Source organism: Eurytemora carolleeae, unplaced genomic scaffold, assembly GCF_000591075.1.
Source record: "Eurytemora carolleeae unplaced genomic scaffold, Eaff_2.0 scaffold1289, whole genome shotgun sequence".
NCBI lineage: Eukaryota > Metazoa > Arthropoda > Copepoda > Calanoida > Temoridae > Eurytemora > Eurytemora carolleeae.
Window position 1 is genome coordinate 69,927 of NW_019397176.1, and position 15,126 is coordinate 85,052.

General features: G+C 32.1%; 1 protein-coding gene across 1 annotated transcript in view; it reads left to right on the forward strand.

Moving 5' to 3' along the window:
* The window catches only part of LOC111712526 (inactive tyrosine-protein kinase transmembrane receptor ROR1), a 30,143-nt gene extending 15,913 nt beyond the window's left edge, over positions 1–14,230 (forward strand). The window contains exons 8-21 of the mRNA XM_023487173.1: positions 559–726; positions 1,053–1,134; positions 2,006–2,049; positions 3,059–3,188; positions 3,652–3,767; positions 5,599–5,684; positions 6,805–7,087; positions 9,416–9,503; positions 9,871–9,933; positions 10,399–10,471; positions 10,539–10,698; positions 11,576–11,694; positions 12,058–12,176; positions 12,813–14,230. Of these exons, the coding sequence (XP_023342941.1) occupies positions 559–726; positions 1,053–1,134; positions 2,006–2,049; positions 3,059–3,188; positions 3,652–3,767; positions 5,599–5,684; positions 6,805–7,087; positions 9,416–9,503; positions 9,871–9,933; positions 10,399–10,471; positions 10,539–10,698; positions 11,576–11,694; positions 12,058–12,176; positions 12,813–13,153 (1,872 nt within the window). The 3' untranslated portion in view covers positions 13,154–14,230. The remainder of the gene's footprint in view (positions 1–558; positions 727–1,052; positions 1,135–2,005; positions 2,050–3,058; positions 3,189–3,651; positions 3,768–5,598; positions 5,685–6,804; positions 7,088–9,415; positions 9,504–9,870; positions 9,934–10,398; positions 10,472–10,538; positions 10,699–11,575; positions 11,695–12,057; positions 12,177–12,812) is intronic.
* The last annotated feature ends 896 nt before the right edge of the window (positions 14,231–15,126 follow it).

The following is a 15,126-nucleotide window of genomic DNA, read 5'->3' on the forward strand; positions in this document are numbered from 1 at the left end:
ATAAGCCTCAAAACGAGGCCCATCAGTACCAAGACAAAATTATTAATGTATTGTAAATTGTGAATAATTTCAAATAATTGAACAGTCACTTTTGTGTTTTGAAATGTCTTCCTCTTCCTCTTAATGTTGCAGTATCAAATTATCCGGGGGGAAAATGAAAATTTACGATTAAAAAAGGTTTTATTTAACTTATGTTTATTCATTGAATGAGTTTTTTCTTAATGACGTTGAATAAGCTGGAGGACTGCAAAATCCTAGGGTTTGACCACTACTAGCCAAGTAAAAAGAATTGATCTAGAAAGTTTTGTAAAAGATGGTGCAGTATAGTGTATATATCCTGAGGGTCGAAAAATAAGTTGAAAGAAACAACTTTACAAATTGTAAAATTGTTTCTGATCTTTTTATTTTAATATATTTTTTTCAGTTTGTCTGAATTGATTGAAATCAAAAGACTGTTGATAAGAATAATAATAAAAGTTTAAAAAGGATAATAATCATAAAACTAATTCCTTTGTTGATTTCTAAATATTTCTGATTGAATGGTTTGGTTTGGTTTAGGGTGTATTTAAAGTAATAACTGCCTCCCCCGACCTTTCGAGCAAATGTGCCGAATTTGCTCTGCCTAGTATCTGCCTTTCCACCTTTGCCATCTGCGATGAGACACGGCGTCGACCGAGGAAAATCTGCCGGGACGAATGTGAGATACTGGAACGGGATGTGTGTCAGGAAATGCGCTAGAAACAATCTTTTCGTTTTTTCCCGCCATTTTTTGGACCAGAAACTCGTGAACAAATATCCGTCATGTTTTTCTCGACATTTTTTGCTTCATGTTCCAGATTTTTGTTTTCATCACTTGATCAAAAACTAGATATTTTACTATTTTACTTTTTGCTAGATTAAAAACATGGTCATTAGCTTTAAATCACTTCAAACATTCTTTTCTTGTAAATTGTGTCAACAAATAGCTGTATTGTAAGTTAGTTATAAATAAAAATCTGCCAAAAAAAGAAGATATTTTTGTTCAGATTGTAATTTGTTTCTACGCCTTTTAGTCTGAACTAGCAATAGCTAAACGACATCCGTTGCTTGGGCATCAGATGGTTCTCCCCGACTGTGAAAAACTACCTCCGATAGGTAAGAAATTACCTCCAATCATTAGAAAACTTTTCCTCCGATAGGTTTGAAACCACCTCAGGTGTTGGTGGAAAACTGTCTTTAATAGTTGGAAACCCACCTCCGATAATTAGAATACTACCTCTGATAATAAGAATACTGCCTCCGATAATTACAATACTGCCTCCGATAATTAGAATACTGCCTCCGATAATTAAAAAAATGACCTCCGATAATAAGAACACTACCTCCAATAATTAGTACACTACCTCCGAGAGTTATAACAGTGCCTCCAATAATTAGTAAGCTTTGTGTTAATCAAACAAATAAATCAAACAATTTACTAAAGTATCAAGAAATAAAAAGTGAAAAGTATTTTTTGGTTTTATATTTTATATTTTATGTATTTTCTTTGTCCTACAAGCTACAAGGGACTTTAATGATGGATTTTCTCTCTTTTGCTCTCAGCTCGCCATTCTTTTACATTTTTAATTATTTTATATACACCTAATTCTCTCCAGTTTCCTTTTAACTTTGTCCCTAGGGAACTACTGTTCCCTATATACGAATTAAGGATAAATTTCAGATTTTTTCTTTTTGATATTTTTTCAAATAAAAGTCAAATAAAACAAAACACATTGTTTAAAAACTCTGAAAAATTTAACTTTTTATTTTAGCTTGGTAAATTTTTTTCTTTGTTTTTTAAAATGATTCTGTTTTCCAGAAAGCTTCAAATATACTTTAGTTTCCTAATTATTTTACAATTATCTTCTTATTTTCCTGCATCCCCCTTTTTTCTTTTTCTTATACTTTTTAACCCTGAAATTTGTTGAGATAAAAACTGAATCCAGAATAAGTAGAATTCATGATTTTCATTTGATTTTTGATTCAGGTGGTCATAATTATTGCCGAAACCCTACGGATCCCAATTATCAGGTAAACGTTTAAGTTTAAGTTCATCAACAAGAAATAAACCAAAACAATTCTTTTAGGGTTTTTAGATTTTTTAAAAGTTTTAGTACAGTGGTCGGGGTTTTTATCAATACAATGAAGACGAATTTTCTATTTAGTTTTTTTCTATCAAACCTTTCCCATGTTCACGTGTATCCAATCCATGCTGTTTAAAAGCTAATAGTAGACATGAAAAATTGAAATCGGAAGTCGTCTTTATTATATTGGCATATATGACGACGACGTAGTATGTTTCAACATGAATTCAGGTTCGTTTTATCTTTTTTAAGGGTTCACACTATAGCTTTTGAAAATACTAAATAATGTATTTCAAAAACATCTTTGATGTTGTAAATATTAGAATCTGATGCCACAATCAGTGCTTAGGATCCATTTAATTTTGATGCGGATCCTGGATCCTGGATCCGCACTGGAAAAAAATGGATCCAGATCCAGGTCATGAACATTTCTTTAAAATTTACAGAATTCTTTTAACAAAGCAGAATTTTTAAAATTGTTGTCTTATTTGTTTCGCTTATTTTTATGCAAACTTTAAAAACCATTCAGAAATCAGGAAATTTTTATAATCTCTCTTTTTTCAATAGTTCAAATTTTGGTTTTGAGAGTAAATTTTTTTTAGCAGTTTTTGGTTGATATATTGCCCCTTAGATCCGGATCCGTGGATCACTTTTATACATTTTGAAATGTTGGATTTTCCTATTTTTCTGAGGTTATGAAGCAAAAATCGATCCAGCTTTAATATTTTACAATAAAAATGACTCTGAAATACATTTTTTGCACTTTTTAGATTTGGACTCAGGCAACATTTTTATAGAAAAATTTATTTTGATTAATTTTTTTTTAACTACTTTCTGATTAAAAACCATCCCTGGGGGAGTGCATTTCAGGTTCCACAAATATTGGACCAAATGGACGGTTCCGAATTTTTTATTGGCAACAAAAAAAAATGAAAAAAAATATTATGTTTTTCTAGGAGAAGGAACCATGGTGCTTTACTAACGATGATATGGTTCGGCGTGAAGTGTGTTCTGTACCACGCTGTACAGAGTTCAATATGTGGCTGTACATAGCTGTACCTACAGTATCCGCAGTGGCTATCATAGGAAAGTGCTTGTACGATCTGTGCCTGTTCATCTTATTTGACCTAAAATTATAATTTTTGTGTTTTGAATCTCAGAATCAAGCATTCATCTCCATCTTATACAGACCTATGAATTATTTCAATTCTTTGATATTCCGAAGTATAAATACCCTGCAGGGATAACTTAGACATATCTCAATATTTTTTATATCACTTACATTTTGTTTATTATTTTGAAATGCTTTTGGTAACTGTAATTTTACATATTACGAAAAATTGGGGTTTCTATGTTAAAGCTTTATCTGAAAAACAATGGCGCAGATATTGTCGTTTTTCTACACGATAATAAATCACGTGTCATTTTCTGACACTTCTGCCTGTCACTTGTTAAATAGGTTTAAGGGTTTTTATATGAATACTTGAATCAAATAATTTATGAAAGGTTAAAAGTGTGTTCCTTTAAACAAGATTGTATTGTACTCCAGGTTTATCTATTGGTTTATGTTGTATGAGACGGAAAACACCTCCGGCTAAACCTCTAATTGTTCCATCATCAGGAACACTCAGAGGATTCCAGAACCAACATGTTAATGGGAATCAGGTAAAGGATTAGGTTCTAGAACCAACATGCTAATGGGAATCAGGTATAGGACAAGGTTCCAGAAACAACAGGCTAATGGGAATCAGGTATAGGAATAGAGTTCAGAACCAACATGTTAATGGGAATCAGGTATAGGAATAGAGTTCAGAACCAACATGTTAATGGAAATCAGGTATAGGAATAGGTTTTAGAATCAATATACTAATGGGAATCAGGTATAGGAATAGATTCTAGAGCCCACATGGTAATGGAAATCAGATATAGGAATAGAGTTCAGAACCAAAATGCTAATGGGAATCAGGTATAGGAATAGAGTTCAGAACCAACATGTTAATGGAAATCAGGTATAGGAATAGAGTTCAGAACCAATATGCTAATGGGAATCAGGTATAGGAATAGAGTTCAGAACCAAAATGCTAATGGGAATCAGGTATAGGATTAAAGTTCAGAACCAACATGCTAATGGGAATCAGGTATAGGATTAGGTTCAAGATTCAACATGCTAATGGGAATCAGGTATAGGAAAAGGTTCCAAAATCAATCTGCTAGTGGGAATCAGGCATATCTAATTTTATATCTTTCTATCAACCTGTCTATCTAGCCATCAACATAACTCTCTAGCTATCTGCTTATCAACATATTTAACTCTCCAGCTATCTACCTATCTATCCAGCTATCGTTTTATCTATCCAACTATTTATTATTCTGTCAAGTTATCTAGTAGTAAATGCCCTACTCCATAAAAGTCTTTCAGATCCATATCAATCCAGGTACAACTCAATCAGGAACTCACAGTTCCACGAATACCACTATCAATATCAATCCGGACACGACTTTATCGGTACCAATACTCGATCCCTCTCGTTATGGTGGACAAGGCATAAGAGCTATTCAGTTCACTAATACTTTACTATCAATGTCAATCCGGGCGTGACTTTATCTGTATCGATACTTGTTCCCTATCGTTATGATTGATTGGGCATAAGAGCTATTCCGTTCAATAATACTTTACTATCAATGTCAACCCGGACACGATTTTATCTGTATGAAATCCCAATCTATTTCTATCTTTCAAGAGAGTGATTCAGGCTCGTTCGCTAACCAAGAAGAATTACTCTCACACCGTAATCAAAGAGGAGTATTTTCTAACTTTCGTGTTTTTAGATATCTATGTTACGGGTTAAGTTAATGTACGTATTTACAAGATTTGCGCAGATACATATAAGCGTAGTTAAGCTAATCACAATACAGGTTTGGCATAGTTATTTATAGAAGTAGCTAGGTTAGGTTAATCGCAATTCAAGTTTTGCGAAGATACTTACAAGCGCATTTGAATTTATAGACAATGTAGAACGTAATATATCTAGGTATGTTTAAATATAGGGTTTGCTACGGTATTTGTTACATACATAACTTTAAAGCTCTTTACATAACTTTAAAGCTCTCTACATAACTATAAAGCTATCTACGTAACTATAAAGCTATCTACATAACTATAAAGCTATCTAGATAATATAAAGCTATCTACATATCTATAAAGTTTTCTACCTACATATTGAGCTATCTATCTAACCATCTACCCATCTATCAAGCTTTTTTCTTCTCTATCCATCTCGCTAGCTACCAATTAAGCTATTTATCTATCCATCTATCTATTTATCTATCTATCTATCTATCTATCTATCTATCTATCTATCTATCTATCTATCTATCTATCTATCTATCTATCTATCTATATATCTATCTATCTATCTATCTATCTATATATCTATCTTTCTATCTATATCTATCTATCTATCTATATATCTATCTATCTATCTGCTATGTTTAGTCCACAATGGAGCTGAACCCATTAATCAACACAAACTCTAGACCTAAGAAAAACAGGGCTATGGAGATACCTATTAGCAATATTAGGTAAACTATAAAGATTTTATATTTATAATCATAATTTATATTATAGACATTGGACGATAGTCAGAACCAGGGGTACCCATTCAGCTTGTTTTCACCTCCTCTTATCGATGCCCCCTTTTTTCATCTTTTTTTCTTCTCCAAATAGCAATTACTCGGCGCACTCCCTTTAATTTTTTTCTTTTTATTGATTTTCTAACCCCTCAACCTTGCTTTTTAGTTATTTTGTCCCTTTTCTCCATCTATTAGGCCTTCTTGTTTGTTTTGCATATTCCTAAACTAAATCTTACCTCTCCCTGTAAAAGAAATTTTAAAAATGTTCATCAATTGTTCACCTTCCTCCATAATTTGCTAAGTTGTTTGATACTAAAGAGACTAATTACATTTTTTATTTGACAGTTATATCATAGTAAAATTTATTTCACAGTAAAATATATATGAGTTAAACATTTTTGTTGTGCACACCGAAATACGAAGAAACTTTTTTATTGCAAGAGTTATCAATATGTGGAATAATATTCCATATGAAACCAAAAGTGCTGGAAACCTGAACATTTTCAAACAAGCTCGATAACTGGCTGAATTCCTGAACGGCCAATGAAGTCGGAAAAGAGATGTTTTAAATTATCACACCCGTGATATTTAAATATAAACACACCAATTAAACAAATTAAATTAAAGAAATAAACTGCAAAAGGTCTTTAATATCTAATACAGTAAATGGAAGAAGACATTCAAAGATATTCACCAAGTGTCATGTTTCGTGGGACACCCTCAATGTGGAACTTTTCCCCCACTATAACCGTTATTTCAAGTGACCCTCCATGTAAAGATGGCAATATCCCATTCATAACTGTTTATTTTGAAAATTAATTTCAATTTTGGGTTCTTTACAAAAGGGACTCGCGCATTTTTACTACAGGAAAAAATACAGTAATTATCAAACTTAATCTTGTTTAAACCTAGAAAACAACGTTATTATTCATCAGGTTTAGGTTTCAAGGGTACCGTTGTAAATCGGGCATTGACACCTTTGCATGAAGGGTTACTTGAAATTACTCTTACAACTTAAATCCCCTACCAAGCATCAATGTTTAGAGCTTCATTTCTTTGTACTTTTCAGATTCCTGCAGGAGCTGGGGGAGGGGGCCTTTGGTAAGGTTTACAAAGGCGAGCTGGCCGGATATATTGGCGGTGTATCAACCCTGGTGGCGATTAAGACCCTGAAGCCGGGGGCGGTGCTCAAGACGGTTCAGGACTTTGTCCGAGAGTCTGAACTCATGGCAGATCTTAAACATACAAATATTGTCTGTCTTATTGGAGTTTGTATGCAGGAGGAACCAAAGGTACACTTATTCTTAACAGAGCTTTCATGGTCAATTTTCGATATATTAACAGTAACACTCTGATAGAGTGTAAGATGATTAAGCAAGTATTGTCTAATTATTGTGCTCATATTGTAGGTTTTTTATTGGCAAAAAGGCGCAACAAATTTGTGGCACAACCGTTTTGAAATAGGAGGCGTAACTTTGTATTTGTGTAGAGGGGGGGGGGGGGGAATTCAGGTTCGTTTTATCTTTTTTAAGGGTATTTTTTTAATTTTTTTAATTTTCTTTATTTTATCGTATTTTCTTTATTTTCTATTTTTCTTTGTTTTTTTTATTTTCTTTATTATCTTTATTTTCTTTATATTATCTTATTTTCTTTATTTTCTTTGTTTTCTTTATTTTCTTTATTTTTAAATTTTTTTTCTTTTCTTTTTTTTGTTCTCCCTTTTCTCTTTTTTCTTCTTTATTCTCTTTGTCTTCCTTTTTCTTTTTTCTTCTTTTTTCTCTTTTTTTTTACCCTACTTTTGACCTACTTTTGCTTGGTAAAGTTAGATTTTCGGATCTTCTGCCTTTAATATAATGGTAAAGAAAAAAAACCCATATTCATTAACATTTAACCAAATATATAAAATTTCAACCTAATGCAAATGGTGTAAACCTTTGTGGTTTTCATTATGGATTATTTCATCTGGCAGAATTAATATTTTTAAAAATCATTGGTCTACAAGTACAACATCAGGGTAAGGCATCATCAATATTGCTAAAAAGCAAATAGTTTTACAAGCAGGGTCAACATCAAAATAAACTATCAAATAGTTTTACAAGCAGGGTCAACATCAAAATAAACTATCAAATAGTTTTACAAGCAGGTTAAAAATCAACTTATTAAGTGAAATGGGTCTGTTTGCACTGCACGATTGCTGTGTCTCATGTTTATTGGACTATTTAAAGTCATAATTTGATTATCAGAGTCGTTTTTCTATTCTAGAGTTCTCTGGTTCTCACTGTACGTACTGCGTACATAAAACAATATATTGTACCTAGGATCCCCTGAAAGTGTTGATTGTGTACAGCTCGGCTTTCCTCTAGCAGATCAGCTGATCCAACCGCACACGTGCTATTCCAAACATGGCGACACCTACCGGGGGACGTTCTCAACCACTAGGTACAGTTACTGTATTTCATGTACACACAAGTACATTATCAACCACAAGGTAAAGTTATTGTTGTATTTCATGTATACTTCGTACATTTTCTTATAAAAGGTACAGTTATTGTTGTATTTCATGTACACACTAGCACATTTTCAACTACAAGGTTGCAGTTATTGTTGTATAATGTACACATTAGTACATTTTCATATTAAAGGAACAGTACAGTACTTAATGTACATTTCGTACATTTTCAACCACAAGATTATTGAATTTTAAGTACATTTCCTAAACTCTCAAATACAAGGTACAACGCTGATGATTTTGTCCTTGAATAATAAGAACGTTTGGCTTAATTTTTTGCGATTTTTCGCTTTTTGTTTTAATATGAAAGAACATTTTTTAATCCAATTGAATTGACCAGAGATTTATTAAAAAGTATGGACATGAACCATAGCCAACTTTTAGGTTTATTTACATATATTTAGAACCGGTTTGCACTGCATACCCTGGAGCCACCAGACTGAACTGAAAACAGTAGATCATCTCGAATTAATAGGTAATTGTCACCGAACTGGTAAAAATAATAATCAGCAAAAAAAGATTTAAATTGTTGATATTAACTTTAAATTAGGGTTTGAAGCGAACGAAACGTTTCGCAAAAAAAGGCAAAAATTTTCGTTCGTATTTCGCAAACTTTTTCGCGAAATTACGCGAAAATAAATAAAACAAAAATGCGAAAATTTTCGCGAAACTCAGAGGTGTTGAAGCTGTATTTTGTTTTTTGATGAATTCTCGCAAACATGTATCATTTTTTCATCATTCATCATCATTTCGAATTTTTTCGCGAAAATTGCGCATTTCTAATTTTGTGAAAATTTCGCATTTTTCGCGAGCGAACGAAACGCAAAAAATGCGAAATTTTCGCGAAACGGTTTTTCCTTTTCGCTGCAAACCCTACTTTAAACTGATTAATATAAAGGCTAAAATGATCAACACTATCTTTGCTCTTTGCTCATATTTATATATATTTCCATTTTCAACTTCAATACAGTACAGTACAGTACAGTACAGTACAGTACAGTACAGTACAGTACAGTACAGTACAGTACAGTACAGTACTATACAGCACTGTTAAGTTTACCCCACGATTGGGCTATTATTTTTTTCTCACAAAATGAAATTATCAAATAAAAAAGTATCAAAAATTTCTGATCCTTTTTTCACGTCCACTTTCTTTACAATTCTGTTTTAGTCTGATATGAATGACTCTGATGATAGTCAGGATGGGAAGTTGTTGACTCAAACAGAGATGGCTTATATTGCAATACAGATTGCTGCAGGTATACAGTACAGGGCTCTATTTTATACAATTCGTGGTGGGGGGCTTTGTTGAATCCTGGAAATACTGGTTTTCACGTTTCTAACCCCTCCCCCCCTTGTAAACGATAATCTAGGTAATTCTGAAAAAAAAACTGGAAATAAAAAAAAACTTTGGTAACTTACAAGTCCTTGGGGAAAAGTCCTTGGTTTTTGACTTCTAGGACTCTCGGGTTGGGACTATTTTTTACAGGACTTTTTCAGAGCCAAACAGAGACATTATTCCGAAAACTTTTTTTTAGAAACTCTCTTGGCTGTTATCGTATAGGAAATGATTTGACAAAGAAATTTAAAATTGACAAGATAACCCTTTTTTTACTATTTTTTTAGGAATGGAGTACCTTTCCTCTCACCACTATGTACATAGAGACCTAGCAGCTAGAAATTGTTTAGGAAAATATAATTGTTCACTGTACACCTTACACATGTGTTTATGCTTCAAACATGAGAATTAAAATAAAATCCACTTTTTAATGATTCACATTTTTAAAATTCCTTTTGGTTGTAACAGACTTTTTTCGTTTAATTATATGAAAAGATTAGTTTTATTAATGATAACTATATCATATCCATAAAAGAAATCATTACAATAACAACAACCAATCTTTTCTCTTGTGTTTTTTAGAAATTGGGTTTCATTGTATTTTTATGAATATGCCTATTTTTTGAAGATTTCGGTGCCAAATATTGAGAGATGAAAGTTATAATCAAGTTTTTTTTGATGTAAAAATCAAAGCTACTTTTTAAATTTAAATCAATCAATCTGAAATGAGAAAATCTCAATCTATCTAATGAATATTTATATAAAGGCTAGAGAGACAAATTAACATTAAATGTACAAATTATATTTTTCACTAGTTGGAGAAAATTTTACTGTAAAAATATCAGATTTTGGACTTTCTAGAGATATCTACAGTGCCGATTATTATAGGTGGGGTTTTTTGATAAATTAATTATTATTATTATTATTATTATTATTATAATTATTATTATTACAGAGTGCAAACTAAGTCTCTGCTTCCTGTACGTTGGATGCCTCCTGAGAGTATACTGTATGGGAAGTTTACAACAGAATCTGATGTTTGGGCCTTCGGAGTAGTTCTCTGGGAGATTTATTCATTTGGACTCCAACCATATTATGGATATTCGAATTCAGAGGTTAATTTTAGTTTATTCTGTAATCAAAAGGGGGTTATAAGCATAAATAATTTGTCCTTCCCCCTCGCATTCATACGGAAAGCCAAAGACCCAAAAAAACGTTAGGAAAATATAATCCATTTTCGATTAAAAAATAACAGATATTTATATCAGTAATGCTTATGTATAACATGATATATGCTGTTCTGTGTGATATCTTTAGACAGTAAAACTTTTAATATCAACTATTTAGCTCTGGTTTAAAGGGAGAGACTAACTAAGTGCAGCATTGTAGAGAAAAACTCTAGGATTCATTTGATTCCTAATGATACATTTTTACCGCTTACAATTTTGAATAAGAGTGTAGAGTCGTTTTTAATATTTCTTCAGTTGTTCAGTCAGCAGAAGAAACGTTTTTTTAACAATTCTTTAATAACATAAACAAACATGTAACGAATAAAGTTATTAAAGTTCTTTTTAAAATCTCGCAGGTTTATGCAAATTCTTTCAGATAGGTTCGCTTGTTTTGAAAGTTTTTTATTTTAATTGTGAAGATGACATATTTTTTACATGTTTTGTCCGGTTGTTAAAAAGTTTACACCGTAAAAGTTTCCCATAGGTATGAATGAATCCTGAAGATTTTCTCTACAATACTGCACTTTCAGGCCAACCACTATGTCTAGCCGGTCTTGCCCTTTTAAGATTGTCGTTAGCGGAATATAATTCGTTTACTTCTTGTAATAAATTGGGAAATGTTGTTATAAATAAAGAATTTAAAAAAACATACAATGTTCTTGAATAATTAAAAAGCAATGTATTTTGCTTTGCATTAAAGCATGTTTTTGTTGTAGAACAAAATTTCAAAAAAAGGGATTTTTTCAAAAATATTATTATTTAGGTTATTGAGATGATCCGAAGTCGACAGCTGCTGCCTTGCCCCGAGGATTGTCCCAGCAGGATGTACGCCTTCATGGTCGAGTGCTGGCACGAGGTCCCCAACAGAAGACCAGTTTTCAGGTAAACGTAATTTCAAGTGACCCTCCATGCAATTCCGATTCACTTTATTTCACTTTATTCCTTTATTTGATCAATAATGTAGAAGATATTGTCTTTAATTTAATTGTTTTTATTTCTGATAATTACTTTTTGTTTTTCTGTAGTAGAAATGCGCGAGTATTTTTTGTAGAGAAACCACTGTTAAAAATAATTTTTTTAAAATAGACATGGGTATTTAATTCATACTTAAACAGACAAAACTATTAAGGGTACCGTTGTAAATCGTGCATTGCAATCTTAGCATGGAGGGTCACTTTAAACTTTGCCTACAGTCCCTTTATATGTCTGAGTGATGAGTCCCTTTATTAATATTTTCCTATTAAGTGAGATCCACCAACGTCTGCTGCAGTGGGAGGGTGTAGGAAGTGCTGGATATCAACCATCAACTACCAGTCATAGTGTTGGTAACAATAGTCAGCAATCTTCACATCATAGTAGTACAGGTAAATACATCAGAACAAGAAAGCTGTCCAATAGAAAGACGACATTTTTCAAGCTAGTATAGTGACTCAAGTTATTACTTTAAATAGGCCAATGAACATGAGACATAGCAGTTTTGCAGTGTTAATAACCCCATTTCACTTAATTAGTAATTTAATAAGTGTGTAACAACATCAAATACACTTAATTAATCCTATTTATGTGCTTTTATGGAGCAAAAAATGTACAAGTAAATTTAGAATAGATATTATAAGTGAAATGGGTCCTGGATATACTACACTGTTTTTAATGCCCAGTAGACAATTTAAAGTCGAAGTTTAACAGTTGTCTGCAACCTATCCCACAGTTTTTAGGAGAGGCTAATTTATGAGAATATTTTTGAATAAAACTTTCGATTTTCAAATTTGGGGTTATTTTGGGGCAATCTCCGGTAATTTTGAAAGTAAAAAAGGCAGACCACATTTAAGAATGACAGCTGACAAAGGAAATTTTGTGATTTTTGTTTGAAGAAGCTTAATCGTGAAAGAAGGTTGCCAAATAAATGCTGAAAATTATTTCAAAGATCAAAGAAAATCTTGAGGTCGTCTCTCAACTGTCATGTTTTTGTAGGAAACCCTGTTTATTCTTAGTATTTTTAGGTCCAAGTAACAACACAGGCTCAACCAATCTAAGCGCACAGCAGCAACAGATGTACAATCCTTATCTTCCTAGATTCCAGGGCCCACACCAGTATGCAACCCAGGCCCCACCCCAGTACCAACATTTTACCCCTGGGCACACCCCTGTACGGTATCAGTACGCTCCTAGTCCTTCCAGGGGCCCCTACACTCCTACAATGGCTCAAATATCGTCAGGGGCACCTCAGAACATTATTGTGGGGGCTTATGGGAACCAGGGAGGGCAGATGTTTCATCCCCAGGGGTCTGGTCCTCCCTCGCACTGTGGAACCCCTAGTGTAGCTTCTCTTCAAATGGTTTAAACTATGAAAACTTTGTGTTAAGAAAACAAATTGATTAAAACCGAAATTATCCCTAAATTACAAAATAAGAAAATCCTAAATACATCAAATTTGAAATCATTTCAACAAAATAAGAAAAACATGGGCATTATCAAAACATATTGTTTTATCTTCTTCTCTTTTAACATCCTAGAAAACAATTTTATTGTTTATTTTCTATCATCGTCTAAACAACATATCTAGTAAATTTAAATGAAAAACTTATATTCTCATTGCAGGCACAGTCGAAGATAAATCTAGCTTTAAATTGTAGAATCTTGTGATTTTGAACTCTAATTAGTAAACGTAATGTTTAATATAAAGTATAATGTAAAGTACCGAATCCAATTTGTACAAGAAAGCCTAAAATCAAATAATACAGTTGAGAATATTAAACCAATTTTGAATTTTACTTTTCCGTAAATAAAAACACATAACTAAATCTCTGTCAAAGACTTTTATGCATTTTTTATATTCAGTCCGTATGTTGAAATGTACATGTTTATTGTACATATATTAAATAATTGTAGTTTTACGTTTTTTATGTACCGTTTACAGTTTACACCGGTGTACATGTTGTACCATGTTATATTGATAATACTGTACTGTAATTGAACATTTGACCCACAAACATCTTAGATCAATTTTAATCTGTAAAAGTTAATATAAGTAATTTTGTTAAGAAAATTTTAATGTTTTAAAATGGTTTTGTAATTTACCAAAAAAACTGTGTTAAGAAAAAGAATTCAAATTCAGAAATTTCTGAATATGACAATATTATGTTTATTGTGAAATTTGTACTCACTCGGTTTTTGATATTATTTTAACCGTATATATACATCTTCAATTTTACAATCCATATTTGTGAGATTAAACGGAATTTAAAGGGACTGTTTAAGGAAAAATGAAAGAGGGTATAGGCTGAAACCTGAGAATCTCAGGAGTCAAACGATACCTATAAAACATCTCTTTGATGTTCCTGTTTCGAGAAATTGACATAAAACTGTGTCAATTATTATACCAAAACGTATATATGTAAGATATACGCCCGTATCACGTTACCAGAACTCCCTCCAATGGCAGTGCAGTATACTGGTCACGTGATACAGGCGGAGACACATGAAAATGATACTGCACTGCCATTGGTTGGAGTTCTGGTGACGCATAAATAATGTTATCAATTATATCTATTAAAAATGAAAAATTATTCATTCAAATAATAATAGGAGCAAACTTAAGTTTCTCATGCTTCTCTTGGATATCGTTGTTTTCAGATTGGTGGCGTATTTGTTGAATATGATCTGTTTAATACTACGAATCTAATACAAAATCTTACATATATACGTTTTGGTATAATTTTGACACAGTTTTATATCAATTTCTTAAGACAGGAACATCAGATAGATGTCTTCTATGTCTCAATCAACTCCTGAGATTCTCAGGTTTCAGTCTACACCACCTTTCGTTTTTCCTTTACAGTCCCTTTAAGTTCAGTTGTTGAGTTTTTCTTCAAAAATTAAGTTCTATATTTTTTTTAAGTTTTGTTTTTTAGCTCCAAATTCCGGATTCTAAAATACATTATAGATTCTGGATTCTGGGATTTCAAAGTTTGGAGTCTGGATTTAAGATGATATTCTGTACTCTTAATTATTTTTCAATTCCATACTCCAAAAGTTTAAATTCCAGATTTAAAAACAAATGAAACTGATACTGGAACTTTAAGCTTACAATGCAAAGATCTGACAATACCAAATATATGACATATTGATTAGATTTTAGATTTTATTGCAGCAGAGAAATTTAGATTGAGAAGGTAAGTTGTAATTAATTTATAAACATGTTTGTTTCTTAATGTTAACCTTTGTCTGATTAAAACTGATGGCCAGCTATCCCTGTTCTTTTTGTCTCAAAAATGATTACTTCTATATTGGTTAATCAGATGTAGGACTATATAT